This window comes from Seriola lalandi, unplaced genomic scaffold, assembly GCF_002814215.2.
Source record: "Seriola lalandi dorsalis isolate HSWRI2012SDOR001 ecotype SW California unplaced genomic scaffold, Sedor1 jcf7180002054420, whole genome shotgun sequence".
Lineage (NCBI taxonomy): Eukaryota > Metazoa > Chordata > Actinopteri > Carangiformes > Carangidae > Seriola > Seriola lalandi.
Window position 1 is genome coordinate 137,067 of NW_019524973.1, and position 14,495 is coordinate 151,561.

A 14,495-nucleotide genomic window follows, 5' to 3' on the forward strand; every position below is an offset into this window, starting at 1 on the left:
AAACAAAGTACAAAACTACACAGTACAAAAAAAGCTTAACTAAAGGTACAATAACATTTCAAGACGGATAGATGAAATGGGAGTATAGTAAATATCTGACTAAAAGCTTAATAAAAAAAAAAACATAAATATTCAAACAAATTGTACAAACGTAAATTTAGTAAAATTTGTTGTAAAAATATTTATTCAGACCAAAAATAAAATTTAAATTAATGAATCAGTTTTTAAAATGTGAATACAAATTATCTGACAATTTTTACCACAATATTTCCTAAAGGAAGGGATGTCTTCAAAGCTGTCTTGTTTTTAGAGAATAAAAAGAGAATAAGCAAGTGAAATAACCTATTAAACTACTTGAATATGCATTATAAGCAGTTGTTTTAGAGGTACACACCATGCAAAAACACATAATCAGTAGTAGTTGTGCTCTGGGGTGATTTACTCATTGTGTTCACTTATTTTCACCCTCTGTTGGTTCTCGTTGGTATTAGAAATTCCTAGTTTGTAGAAAACAGGATACTTCCAGTTGTTCACACATAATTGTCGACTGTCTCATACAAAGGACCATTTAAACAAACACACCGACCGTTTTCCCTTTTGTTTCCCGTTAAACACAATGGAGGATTTTTGGGGGGGAATAAACGGGGAACAGGTATGGTAAGTTTTGTTTTTTACGGTGGGAGGGGCGGAGATCAGCAGAAACATGCGGTACAAACACGCCCACTGTTTTGATTCAAGAACAGACGGAACCACGAGAAACTAGCGCCCTTTTCATCGATTTACGTGTAAATGTACAAAAGTCAGACGTCTAGTGTTTTTATGCCCACAAATGATGTGACAAACTTGTCGCGAAAACGGGCTTAAATCATATGTAGAAACGTAAACAAAGTCTGTAATTTTTAGACTCCCCCGTAAATTCGTCGAGAATGGTATAGCCCGTGTTTAAACTTGACCGTTGGTGATGTTGCTGTACGTGGATTTTAAACTGTAGGATGAAGCATTGTACCTTACGTTGAATGTAACATTTTAGTCCGTATCGTTTAATTTTTAATCTCCCAGTAGATTAACCGAAATAACAACACCGGGTAAGTTGGGCTCTAAAATGTCATATTTTCACTACAGTGCACTTTTACGCTTCTTCGTAGCTGCTGTATTTTGTGTTCTTTAATCATATGACACATTTTTCATTAAAATGCGGTTAATTTTATGACAGACCAGTGGTGGAGGAAATATTCAGATCCTTCATTTAAGTTCAAGTAGCATTATCACACTGTAACTCATAAGTCCCACAAATGAAAGTGTTTCCTAACTACGTTTTATTAGGAAATAGATGCAAAGAATTTCCATTATTGAAAGAAATATATCGATTAATCGTTTAGTCTTAAAATGTCAAGTGCGAAATGCATGATCACGATACTCAGGAAACATTCAAATGTTTTTTTGTTCTACCAACGGTCGAAAACCCAAATATATAGACTTTACTATGATATAAAATAGAGAAAAGCATACAATTCTCAAAAATAATACTCTGGCACCACAGACATTTTATCTTGAAAAATGACTTGAACAATTGATTGATTATCAAAATGGTTGCTGATTATTTTTCTGTGGATTGACTAATCGACCAATAGTTGCAGCTGTGAGTGTATATATTTAATAATATATGATATACTAATATATAATATAGTTTATCATCAGGTTGTTATTACTCATGCCTTAAGTAGTGTAACTACTTTATATAGGGCTAACTAATTATAATTTTTTTTTTCATTATGAATTAAGGTGCTGGTTATATTCTTCAAATTACTAGTAATTGTAAACAAGGAAAAGCAGTAAATGATCACTTTTGAGAGGATGAAACCATCAAGTACTCTGCATCTGTGTTTGAAAAATTAGTAAAATGATTAATGGATTATTGAAGTGACAATTGATGTTCTGTCAGTTGACTGATTGATTAATCAACAAGGTGTGTTGAGTTGATTAGTTACAGCGCAATTTAAATGTTTAGACTGTTGCCGAAATGCCTAATGAAGGAGACAAAGCGGCTGATGATTCCCCCTCTGACCTTCCCTGTCTGGAAAAGCTTGACTCTCCTACAGGTAAGGAGCTTTATTATAGCAGTTATTGTTTTCAGGCACGTTCAGGGACCATTAGTAATTGAATTATTACCACCATGGCAGTTTTAATTATCTGTGGGTGTGTGTGTCCTGTCTGTGGTGTCAGGGAGCCCACCCACTGCCTCATTATCCAGTCTGATGGAGCTGGAAAATTGCGTTTCCAACTTGAGCCTCGCACATGAGATAGTGGTGAACACAGACTTCTGCTTCAAACCGAAGAGTCCTCCTACAGACAGGCAAGAAAAGCTCTGAAGTGAAGTTGGTTATTCTTGTTTCCAAAAATTAATTGAGAGTTTAGTCTCTTTTTAAGTTGTTTTTCAACCATCTTTCTCTCTGCAGCCTGGAAGGCAGAGTGACGGAGATTGTTCACCGGGCATTTTGGGACAGTCTTCAGGAGCAGCTGAACAGTGATCCTCCAAACTACGATCATGCTGTCATTCTGCTGCAGGAGGTCAAGACTGTAAGTCAGGACATCTGCAGGTCACCAAAGTCACAATGGTTACAAAGCCCATCAACTAATGGGCAGGTGTCAGTTTCAGCAAAAAGTTGAATTAATTCATATATATATTAATTGAACAGGGGGGTAAGTCTACATTAGAGTTATATCAGCCTATATCAGAGACTCAATATAAAAGTTTAATAAGAGCCTTTAAATCTGATAATTAAGAACTGTAATCAAGCTATCATAACATGAATATCTTTGACATTACTGTGCTGTACCTTTTTGGTTTTTACTTAAGTCTTCCTCAAAATTGACAGTAAACTAATTATTTAGTTATATTAGTATTTAGTATTATTTATTATTTATTTACTGACAATTTCATTCATCACCAATAACAACTAATCTCAGAATGAATTTGTGCACACAACAGTTCAGATAAAATACTAGGACTTTTTGCTTATTATTATTAAAGCAGTTCACAAAATATATAAAGCTAGGTGACAGCTGGTCCATTTCACCCATTGAGTCTAGTGACAGAAGAGTAAATGGAGATGAAGCAGTGACATGTGGCCATTTTTATTTTGACACCTGCAGTGAAAATGATGCCATAAAATCCTTTTAATATGCAGGTCCACCTATTAATAAGGATTAGATTATTAGACTGAACCGCTTTATACTGTATGTATGTGTGGAGGACAAGAATAGACCTTGCAATAATCAGGGGACACAAGCTCAAATGAACACATAAACCTTGAAGGATAAACAGAACTTTTCTAGATGTAAACTTCACTCAATGCAGCGTTCATGTTTCCCATCAGATGCTTCAGTCCCTGCTGCTGCCTGGTCACGTCAGACTGAGATCTCAGCTGGACGAGGTCCTGGACATGGAGCTGATCCGACAGGAGGTCGATCATGGAGCTCTGGACCTTCACAGGCTGGCAGGGTACATCATCAGCACCATGGCGTCTCTATGTGCACCGGTGCGTGACCCAGAGGTCAGAGCACTGAGAGATCTCAAGGACCCTGTGAAGCTGCTGAGGTGAGTAGCAGGATAATACCACCTATACCGAATAAGCTGATGCCTGACATGGGATCAATAAACCCAGGTTTTTGACCCTTATCAGACCTCTGTCATGTAATAATCCTTGTTTGCTGCATTTTAAACGAGCCCAGAGTCTGCAGCCAAATGAATTTCTGCAAGTGTCAATGATAAACAACATTGTTGTAATATATTTATACACTTGCTGAACAGAGTTTAAAACTTGCAAGTGTGGTTTAATGTAATTATTTGTAAATACGCTTCAGGTTAAATACATTTTTTTGTTAGTCTACCTGTTAACGTGATGGAGAGTTGGGGAAATTTCAAGTATATGCTCTACCTCAGGCAGAATAGAGAGCAGGTCCAGTTGTGCATCTACTTTATACTTCGAGTTACGTCCACTGAAAACTAAATGTTGTCAAGCTTTTGCTTTTGTTGCTCTTTTACTTGAACAGCCTCCCACAAAAACTCATATAAAGGGATTTATTCTTTAAAAAAATCAATTTTGTTATTTGTCGATTATACACTTATTTCTCTGTGCTCACATATTATCTTCTCTGTCTATTCCCCTCCATCTGTCCCTTCTTCTGCACTCTCTCTGTTTCAACAAGTATATTATAAAGTTTGCTTGTTTGGTTACAGTTGTTGTTTTTGGATAAAGCATCCCAATAAGTTTCACCTAAAGATGACACCTCGCTCTTCCCTCAGGGAGATCTTCCGTGTCTTGGGGCTGATGAAGACCGACATGGTAAACTTCACCATCCAGAGTTTGAGGCCTCACCTCCTGCAGCAGGCCGTGCAGTACGAGAGGTCCAAATTCCAGCAGATTCTGGACAAGCAGCCGGGTGAGTGTGAGGGACGTCACTCCAGTGTGTTTAAAACTCTAACCTGGCTGCTGCAGTATGACTGATAAATAGTAAAGGTGATTCTGCGAGTGTCAGATTTATGGTCATTGGTCGTTTCACTTTTCAATTTAACAACATTTGACCCTCCTTGATCTAAAGCACCGTCCTACCATTGATCAGCTTCTCATAGAACGGGTGAGGAGCTGCACAGCCGGTCAGTGATGAACTCAGATATTATTCTGTGGAAGTAGAGCTGTTATTAGCTACGTGACAAGGCCCTCGATGCTGACATAGTCGTGCTAGCTGGGGTTCTTTCGTGAAAATGTCTATTAATCATGTATTCCTGATTCTGTCCTCCAAAATACATTTTGTTAACAAATTAATTAATTTGGCTGAATACTGCTGCATGGAACAATTATTTTAATTATAAAATATTTTCTCTGTGCTTGATTACTCATTTGTTCTATAGAATGTCAGAAAGTAATGAAAAATGTTCCCAGAGCCTGAGGTGATGTCGTCAAACTGCACGTTTTGTGCAACCAACAACAAATATTTACATTTTAGAAGCTCAAACCAGAGAAAAAAAAGACATCATTTTTTTCTTTAGTTCAACTAATTGATTAATAAACTAATCAATTCAGCTGTAAAGTACAGTACTATTCTATGATTTCCTTTACTAACAGCTATAATTTAATCTTTGTAGCTGTAAGGAAATGAGAACATTATGTGCTGCAGTTAGAGTCAATCACAAATTGTACACAATTTAACTGATTAACAGACACTTGAAGCCACTATTCACTATTTTCTGTTGAGGAAAACATGACTACTACATCGTCACCCTGGGGCTCTGCGGTAATTCAATGACATTGCAGTTTCAATCTAGATTATCATAGTATTTATTCATATATAGTTTGTCTCTGTAATTTTCTATTTTTCCTCAGCTTCTCTGGATAATACCACCGCTTGGCTTCAGACAGCAGCATTAGAAGAGGCGTCGGCCATCAGAGCTCGGTCTGATTCTCCCGGTCCTGACAGCCGAGGTCCCGTCAGCGCCACCGCTGTCCTCAACCGGGCCTACATGCGTCTGCTACACTGGGAACCGCAGGACCAGAAATATCCCGAGGTCAGCTGCAGCCTGCAAAATTACATCACACTTCGCCTTTCACTTGAGTGATATTTTATTGATTATCAGGGAATATTCAGGCTCCCTACGCACTCCTCCTCACCCTGCTGCATATTACAGCATGTGACAACACATTAATGCTCATGTACTGTTGTAGCACAGTGGTTTCTCAACCTTTTTTGTCACAGACACCCACATGGGCCAGTCAGATGAAATCAAATACCCCCTCATCAACATCAGCCCTTGTGCTTCAAATTCATTTGAACTAATTTTAAACTGGCTCTAATTTGCCAAAATTAATTATATCAAAACAGATATTGTTTGCTTACAATAGTATTCTCTCATTGAACTGTAAATGTTGAAGTTGGTTTGGTCAAGTGTGTACCTGTTATTTAATGGTTCAACTATTTATCCACTGGGTTACTTTTAGCCAACACTTTCAAGCATTTATCCATTTACTAAACTAAAACTTTTTTATCCATTTCTTTAAACTAGAAATAGCTTTCACAAACTCCCTCGCAACATGTGTTCAGTGTTACAGTTGGCTCAATATATGGATTTTTTTTCTACATCATTTTTCTCTTATTATTTGAATTGTCTAAAGTCTTTCCACATATCTCCTGCCAACTGTACAACTACCCCATAGTTGGTAATTACTGGTGTAGATTATCCCAGATTGTCATCATTTGGATACAGCTGTTGGTTTTCTTTGGAGAGGCTCATAATTTGTTCTGAAAATTCCCAGTGATTAACCATATGACATGTGACCCTGACATGACCTCCACTCACAGACTGTGCTGATGGACCGAGCCCGCCTGGACGTCCTGGGCCAGCGGCTCCAGGTGCTGGTGCTGGAGGCGTCCGTGCTGCTCCTGATCAACGCTCAGTGTGGGGGCGCCGTTTTCTCCCTGCAGGGGTTTGTAGGTAAACTCAGGCAGTCCGTCACTGCCCTGCTGGAGGGCAGTCACACCAGGTAAGAGGAGGATGTGGTGATGCATGTACTGGCTGTCAAGGGAAACAGGTATTGTATGAGAAGGAAACCAATGGAGGTGACAGGAGGCAACTAGCTTGTCAGAACGGATCCAGATAACCTCATTCTTTCTGTTCACGTCATGATTAGTGCATAAATGTGGAACAGCAGCATGTGATAGCCGAGGTCTGTTCACACACTGGTCCAAGCTGCAATAAAATGTAGAACAGGCTGTTTCTCCCTTAATCACCTTTATTAAAAGGTAATTTTATTTCATCTAAACCTCTCCAGAGACCTAGATGTTATTAACGGCCCTTATTTATTACACTCAATGATTCCCAGAACTATTTGCTCATCAGTTCTTATAAATGGCCCTGTGACTTAATATAATACACATCTAATGAAACTTGCTAGTATAATTTGTCTAATGCCGCTTTGTGATGCTACAGGGAAGCTGACCTGAGGGAGGCGCTGCTGGGACTCGGGGAGACGGTACTGCAGCAGGTGAACGAAGCTCTGAGTGACCAGGGAGGAGCAGCGCTGCCTGAGGAGAGCCGGGACCTGCTGAAGGGACAATTATGTGACCTGTGGAAACAAAACAATCCCGTCCGCACACTCATAGGTCAGGACATGAGTCTAAGGGGCCGAGATATATGATTAACAGAAGCACTCAAGTATTTATACTTCAAAATAGTTGCAATAGATTCAGCTCCTGTTAATCAAATAATCAATTGTTTGTGCTCCAAAGCACAACTGGGAAAAATACTATACGCTCACATATTCATTTTTTTCAAGTATTTATTGTTTGATCCCATTTGAATGTAAAGTATTACAGAATTCAGATAAGCTCTGTTTGGTGGTTGTCATTTTTTGTTTAAGATGTGGTTCAGAAAATTCAGACATTTCAGGGTGATTAAAAAAAAAAAAAAAAAACTTGATACAGTTTGATCCAGGACAGGTTGTATATTTTGATCTGCATCTTCACTCATTTCACGATTTTCACTCGACAGGAGAAACATGCATTATAATCTCATTTAGTGAGGGTCACCTCTGTCCACATAAATGCTTTTAAACTTGTATGTGTGCTGCTGCAAAAAGCTGACTTCTTTCCTTCTCGATCAAACGTAGGAGAAAGGGTACAGGGCTTCCTCCAGGCCATGCTGCAGGGCGGCCCCGCTAAAAGGAGTCCAGAGCTCCCCGTTCCCCTCAGGCTGGTGATTGCTGAGCTTGCCGAGCTGGGGACGGCCTTTGGGCGAATCGTCCACTTCAACCGAACGGTCTTTGGTCCTTTCTATGCTCCTATCCTCAGGAAACTGCTGTTCCCACCAGGAGAGGCAGAGGCCGGGGAGGACTCACGCTAGACTGAAGGCGACCCCGATGACCTCCGGTGACCTTAACATAAGCTGCCATGTGGCACTGAACATGTAGCTTTAGTGTAAATACAGTGAGGGAGAATGTTAAAGGGAAACCCAGTAGTGAGATGTCAAAATATAAAACACTTAGCTGCCAAAAAAGGCATCTAAATTAGAGCCGAGAGCATCTTTCTGTTAGTGGATTGATATTTCTGTCTCTTTTGCTTTACAAGAGACATTTATAGCCTCTCGAAAAGGAAATAAGTTTTTAATATTATTATATGAATTGTGAAGGTTATGAATTATTAATAGAGTGCATTTTAACAGCACAAAACATTAAGAAAGAGTTTGTGTGAAAGGAAAGACAGGCGTAGCTTGTTGTGTGTTAATGGGAAAATTCTGCAACAGGCAGATTTAGTCAAAACTAATTGCGAGTCTGAAATGATTTGTTGCCTGGAAAACATCTTTGTTTGGGTTTCACACCGTTCACTCTCAAGATAAACACCCTCAGGAAAAACAAGTACCAAAGAAAATATGCAAATAGTTTGTAAATTACACTGAAGTTGTAAAATGTAGCTTGTTTCTTATCTTTATGTTAACAGATGTTTATGTATAATTTGCCAAAGACAGTATGCACTTTTTCCGATCTCAGTTGATGGTTGTTTTTGTTTATTTTTTCTTCTTTTAAATCCTTTGATCACAAACCAAAAATATACTCAATGTTTCCCCCACGGTAGGTGGTATTAGTGAGGGGTGGGAGTTTAAACAGATGCTTATTTGTAAATAAATTCCAAATTGATACATTTTAAATTTTTCAGACAGCCATTCAAACAGTGCACCTTAAGGTGTCACCGCTCACCTCGTTGAATTATGAGCAATGATCTGGGAAAACTACCACTGGAAACACTTAGAGTGGGCAAAGCTAAACAAGCAATAATTTTCTTTATTACAATAACTAATCAGGCCCAGACAACTGTTGTTTGGTGTATTACTTAAACTAAGTAACAATCTGTAATCCATTTGCTGTGGGCGAGATAGAGTTAGACTCATATGTATGTCTTATCCATCACAGTGAACATCAAGTTTTTATTAACTTTTGTCAGTGCAGTTTAAACACAGTCTGCACTGCATCACAACACAGGAACTCTGACAGTTCTGCAGATGGGACGTTCACTGTGATGCATTATTTAACATAAGGAAATTCAAAGGTCAAGAGTTAACGCTCCTCAAGCAAGTTTTCAGTCAGCTAGCAAATTTTCATATTGTACAGAAATAAATACACACCAGTGGATACCTGGAACAGCCGCCAAAATACAAAACGCTTTCTAAAATGTTGTGTAATTTGGAGAATGGTTAGCACAAGGGACTTGTATTAATTTGTATCAATTAAATGGTATCGTCCTCAACTTTCACAGAGCTAAGAATTTTCTCAAAGATGAATGACTGCCGATCTTTTGAAAGCTCTTTCAACAACATTTCCTGCTGTTTTGAAGACATTTCCAGGATCTTCAAAGACTCTTCTAACCCAAATGAATAAAAAATTTTTTTTAAAAAGCCTACTGCAACCATTAAAAAACCCGTTTCCCATATCACTCAACTCAATTAGTAATTCAGGTATCATATCTCTACATTCAGTGGAGCACAAGAAAAATACCAATGCAGAATTGTGTGTAAAAACATAATACAATTGACAGAAACATTATCTTAAACAAATGTAACTGATATATAACGGTGTGACTTTTTTACACATCGTACAAATCAAGCAAGGACATGTCCTGCTACTGCTTTTCTTTGGTTTAGGAGAGCCATAATTTGGGGAAATGGGTTGAAAATCTGTATTTAAATCATGCAACAATGTTTTTTTTTCTTTTTGTCCAGATGGTTAGAAGAGTTTGTGAAGATACAATACCATCAGCAGTGTGATAAAGATCGCCAGGCACCTGACTTTAGAAAATTCGATGCTTAACTCTTGTGACTTGAATGTAATATAATACATGAGAGGCACAAACCTGGACTGATTGTTTAAAAAGTTTTACCACCCACTAATCTCTATTGTAGGGGAAACACTGTAATTTTACAATAATTATCATGTTGTTATAATTGTCACTTTAAATTTTAAACAGCTGGTGTAATGTTTCTTCTTTATCTTTTATTACCCAACCATTAAACAAAATCAATGCTGACAACAGACTTGAGAGGGATTCTTTTGTCATTGTATTATTTAATTTCATTAATATAATATTGCTTTGAAATTTTAAACAGTATCACATTTTCATTGACAAACCATACTCTGTCCACAAACATGGGCAAAGCATTGTATGCTGGTACAGTTTTTTTTTTTTTTTTCTCTACATTTTGTTACATTTCTCTTTATCCTTTAATAATCCCCACAGTTACTATCTCCAATAGACCTGAATCAATAGAAATGCTCATTAATGGTCTATATCATTAATGGTCTACAGTGCTCTAAACATTACAGTACCTACATGACAAGATCAGAAAGTCACATGGAGGCCAGGAATTAGACTTGACCTTTCTGACTGACCTTTCTCAAGACAGGAGTGAAACCCCGGTCCTGTTTAGCCAGTGATGTGGGACAACAGGTTACCTTTTGTCAGTGTGTTGGGATTCATTTCAGGGGCAGTGGAGGAGCAGGGGATATACAGAGTGAGATCTAAATGTCAGAGTAGCGCTTGTTGGCCCTGCACGTTGCGTAAGGCTTACCTCTCATTTTCTCTATCTCTTTTCCACTGCTCTGCCCACTAACTCAACACACGCAAAACACACTCACATCGGCTGCTCCCCTTCAACTCACAGCTTGGTATCCGGAAACTTGAACGCTGGGGTGAGCTACACAAGGAAAACACCAATGTTAAAAAGACTGGTACATGCACAGCCATAACATGCCACCAAAACTTGCTTTAAATAGCTGCTGCTCATTAAAGTGTAATGCTTTTATATTATGCATCCATACTAGAGCAGGTTGTCTTGGTGACACACAAAATGGAAGAACATACGTGACAAAAATGTTGGAGGAGTGACGACAATGGAAACATGGAGGAAGGATGAAGATGAATCGCTGTATTGGTGTGTAACAAAGAGCGGGAACATAAAAAGCAAATGGCAGATGAGTGAGAGGAGACGAGACACTGCTACAGTACAAACAACGACTGCTCAGGCCAAGTGCATCAAAGGGTACAAAACACAAAAAACACTGCCAACATGCATCAGTCAGTGGAAGCTAACAATTAACAGTCAGAACAGAGTGGCAATGACACAGCCACGGTACCGCACACAGACCGGTTACATCTTAACAGTCAGTCTCCAGACACACCGTCTTCTGGAGAGGAGCTCAAAACCTCACGTCTCCTGCAGCAGCACACACAAACAAGGACAGTGGCCAGTGATGTAACGGTAACAGTCCACACTCCCATGAGGACAGACAAACAAGGCATACAGCACGCACAGCAGGTAGTGCACACAGAGGAGAACCCACAGATATGTGTCGACTCCACAAAGAGCATTTCTGAGTCACAGTGCAGGAAGGAGGAAAATTCTTAAAAAAAAAAAAAAGTGTCACGTTCTCAGCATAACAAATCCATTCGCATTAACATCACACCAGAGCAACATTTAGGCTTGGCTCTTTTAATGTAGTGGAATTAAATCTTTTCACTGCCGTTTATTTTCAAGTGACATACTTTGCGTGTAGTGTACCTAATTCTAAATTGGTGTGAAACAGCATGGATACCTACCCATGTAATCATGATAATAAGATGCTATGTTGGGAAATGTGCGCCAAATTGTGCTCAGGGCTCATTAATATACTCGAGTTAAATTAAATCTTGTTGAGGATGTTTTCGTTTAAATTACCAAAATTGTGACATGTGGAACCAATGTCAACACACTCCATATGCATGTTTTATTTTTATTTTTTTTGGTAGTATTCTTTTTGTTTTTTGCCTCTGGTTGTATTAATGTCGGGATCCCTTCATAATCCCTTCTTACTCATTCTGTCCCAAAGTATTTCAGTCAGCCCCCGTCTATCAAAAAGTATCACAAAATGCACTAATGTCCTATATGCACCGTAAGAAAAAGAAAAGAAGGTATTAAAAGGGATAGTGCCATGTTTTAACACAGTGTTTTTGTTTTTTTTTGTTTTTTTTGTCCGTTTTTTTTTTTTTTCCTTTTAAATTGACAAGAAGAAGATGCTGTGATTTGCAGTCTCTCGGTGCTACCATGAATGCTGAGAGGCACAGGGCAGTACAAGGCCAGAGCAAAGACTCTCATCTGGACAAAACTGTACCATCAAAAGAACAACGTCATCCCAGCCAGTCACAGTCAATTTAATACACCAGGAGATTAGAAGTGTTGTCTATTTTTTTCTTAGTCTTTTAGAAGCAGGGGAAGGCGTGCAGTTGTTGGATGGTGGTGGTGTTCGGGGAGGTTGAGGGTAAGATGGGAAGGTGGGGGGAGGGGAGGGGGCTTTAATTGATTATAGATATCCCGAAATGAAGTAAGGCTGTTGTCCTCGGTAAAGTGTAGGAAACTTGTCCTCCTGTGTGTGTTTTTGTACGAGGGTTCAGTAGTTCTTGGTCCGTTTGAGTTCAGACATCAGTGATAGATTCATGAACCATCCATCGTGTTGATATTATGGGTATTGTACAAATGCGTAGAAAAAAAAAAAAAAAAAAAAAAACAGGTTGTTTGCTGCATGTTGCTGTTTTGTCTTTCATTGATTAATTGTCCGTCTTGCATCCCATGCTAGCAAAGCAGCCTCCTCATAGTGCCTCACAGTGGTAGATGCCTGGTAAGACAGGACAGGCTACAGATGGAGAAAGAAAAAAAATAACTGTCTTGAGGCAAAACAATCAAATAAGACAATGAATTAAAAATAAAAATAAATACGGAAAAAAAAAAACCCAAAAAATATCATTCTCTTATTTTTACAGATCTGGAGTTTAAGTCTTCTGTCTGTGAGATATCAAAGGGTCCTGCTACAGGAACGTTTACATTTTGAGGAAAACACTTATTTGCTTTCTTGCCTAGAGTTAGATGATCTTAAATTGGTGCCATATATGTAAAACAACCATTAGCAGCTGGCTAACTTGATTTGTACAAACACTGGAAACGGGTGGGAACAGCCTGGCTCTGTTGAAGGTACCAAAATCCCCCTATCACACCTCTTAAGCTCGATAATTCGCATGTATCACATTTGTTTCATACTGTTTTACAGGAGGTTTTTGTATGGATAAAACAAACGAGAGAGAACATGTTAGTGAGTTTTAGAGGTGCCGGAAGGTGGTTTTGTTACCTTTGGACAGAAACCAGGGAAGCCGTTTCCCCCGTCTCCAGTCTTTTTGCTAGGCTGCAGCTTTATATTTGCTGTACGGACTTGACACTGGTATCGATCTTTCCAATAACTCTCTGCAACAAAGCAAATAAGCGCATTTCCCAAAATGTCAAACTTTTTCTTTGACTCACTGGCCCCTTTGGTATGACTAATAAAACCTTGTAATTTACTCAATATTATAAACTTAACCTTTCTTAAAACTCTAAAACTTGCTGTTGTGTCAAGCCAATGAAGAAACTAGATACAGAGCAAAATAAAAATGATCATGCTTGTTTTGCCTGTTTAGAATCTTTTCTTTTCTTTTTTAAAAAATGGCCTGAAAGAGGAAGAATAATAAAGATGCAACCTCTGGGAGCTATCGGGGATTTGGAGGCAGATGCAAGTTGTCAGGAAGAGGAGGATGAGGAGGAAGAGGCAGTTTGGTTGAGAGAGCAGGGCCACTGTAAAATGAGATCAGTCCAGGATCATCCGTTCCAGGGCTCCACCATTGGCTGCAGCAGCAACGGGCGAGGGAGGCTGCCAGGGGTGTTGGGGAGGCACGGGAGAGCTGCAGGAGTGTTTGTCATGGCGGGTAGGAGGTTGGTGTGGGTCGCTGGGTCGGGGCAAAGGAGGGTGCAGGAGTAGGCAGCCCTGAGGGGTGCTATACCATCACAGTGAGAAGGCACGGGGCTCGCATGTATGTATATGTGTGTGTGTGTGTGTGTGTGTGTGTGTGTGTGTGTGTGTGTGTATACATATATGTATGTGTGTGCGTGTGTGTGTTTGTGTGTGTGTGTACATAAATATATGTGTGTGTGTGTGTGTGTGTGTGTGTGTGTGTGTGTGTATATGTATGTAAGTGTGTGTGTGTGTGTGTATTAGTGTATGTGTGTATGTGTGAGAGAGAGATAAATGGAGAACCGGATGCAGAGGAAGAGGAAAGTACGAGGGGGGTGCAGAGGGGCGGCTGTGGGGATCCGGCCTCAGAATATGGTGGTCTCGTACTTGGTGCTGACGGGGCGCCGGTTGGAGTCCCGCTGGTCCAAGAGCCAGGTGGTGCTGCCCAGGGACTGCATGTCTGCGTCCATCTCCAGGGGGTCGATCTGCCGGGGGGAGGGAGGGAGGAGGGACGAGAGGAGGGCGTGAGACGGGCGGCAGGGGAGGCCATTGTGCCACACTGACAAGTCCTCAGCTCACACACGTGCATGTGGATTAGAGGTAAAGTCCAGTGATCATGTTATAATCACAGACACTCGGGGCTCAATCCACAACATGGAT

At 39.6% G+C, this 14,495-nt stretch overlaps 2 protein-coding genes across 6 annotated transcripts in view; one reads left to right on the forward strand and one right to left on the reverse strand.

The window, feature by feature from the left end:
• The first annotated feature begins 830 nt into the window (after window positions 1–830).
• Window positions 831–10,083, forward strand: LOC111657938 (T-complex protein 11-like protein 1). The gene is made up of 10 exons (XM_023410285.2): window positions 831–1,085; window positions 2,009–2,099; window positions 2,224–2,353; window positions 2,457–2,577; window positions 3,378–3,598; window positions 4,307–4,443; window positions 5,385–5,566; window positions 6,358–6,539; window positions 6,986–7,158; window positions 7,665–10,083. The coding sequence occupies exons 2-10, from the start codon at window positions 2,021–2,023 to the stop codon at window positions 7,895–7,897; spliced, it is 1,458 nt and encodes a 485-aa protein (XP_023266053.1). The 5' UTR covers window positions 831–1,085; window positions 2,009–2,020; the 3' UTR covers window positions 7,898–10,083.
• A 6-nt stretch (window positions 10,084–10,089) lies between these two features.
• The window catches only part of anks1ab (ankyrin repeat and sterile alpha motif domain containing 1Ab), a 41,441-nt gene continuing 37,035 nt past the window's right edge, over window positions 10,090–14,495 (reverse strand). For 2 of the 5 annotated variants that reach the window (XM_087175148.1, XM_087175150.1), the window contains one exon: window positions 10,951–14,320. In XM_087175148.1, coding sequence (XP_087031274.1) covers window positions 14,201–14,320 — 120 coding nt within the window. In that variant the 3' untranslated portion in view covers window positions 10,951–14,200. Of the gene's footprint in view, window positions 10,739–10,950; window positions 14,321–14,495 lie in introns of those variants that run through there. The other 3 variants (XR_015437505.1, XR_015437504.1, XM_087175149.1) reach the window with 3 other exon arrangements.

Coding starts and splice junctions, on each gene's coding strand:
- LOC111657938 (XM_023410285.2), top strand. CDS start 2,021: ATGCCTAATGAAGGAGACAAAGCGGCTGATGATTCCCCCTCTGACCTT. Junction 3,599..4,306: donor GACCCTGTGAAGCTGCTGAG/GTGAGTAGCAGG, acceptor CTCTTCCCTCAG/GGAGATCTTCCGTGTCTTGG. Junction 5,567..6,357: donor AGGACCAGAAATATCCCGAG/GTCAGCTGCAGC, acceptor CTCCACTCACAG/ACTGTGCTGATGGACCGAGC.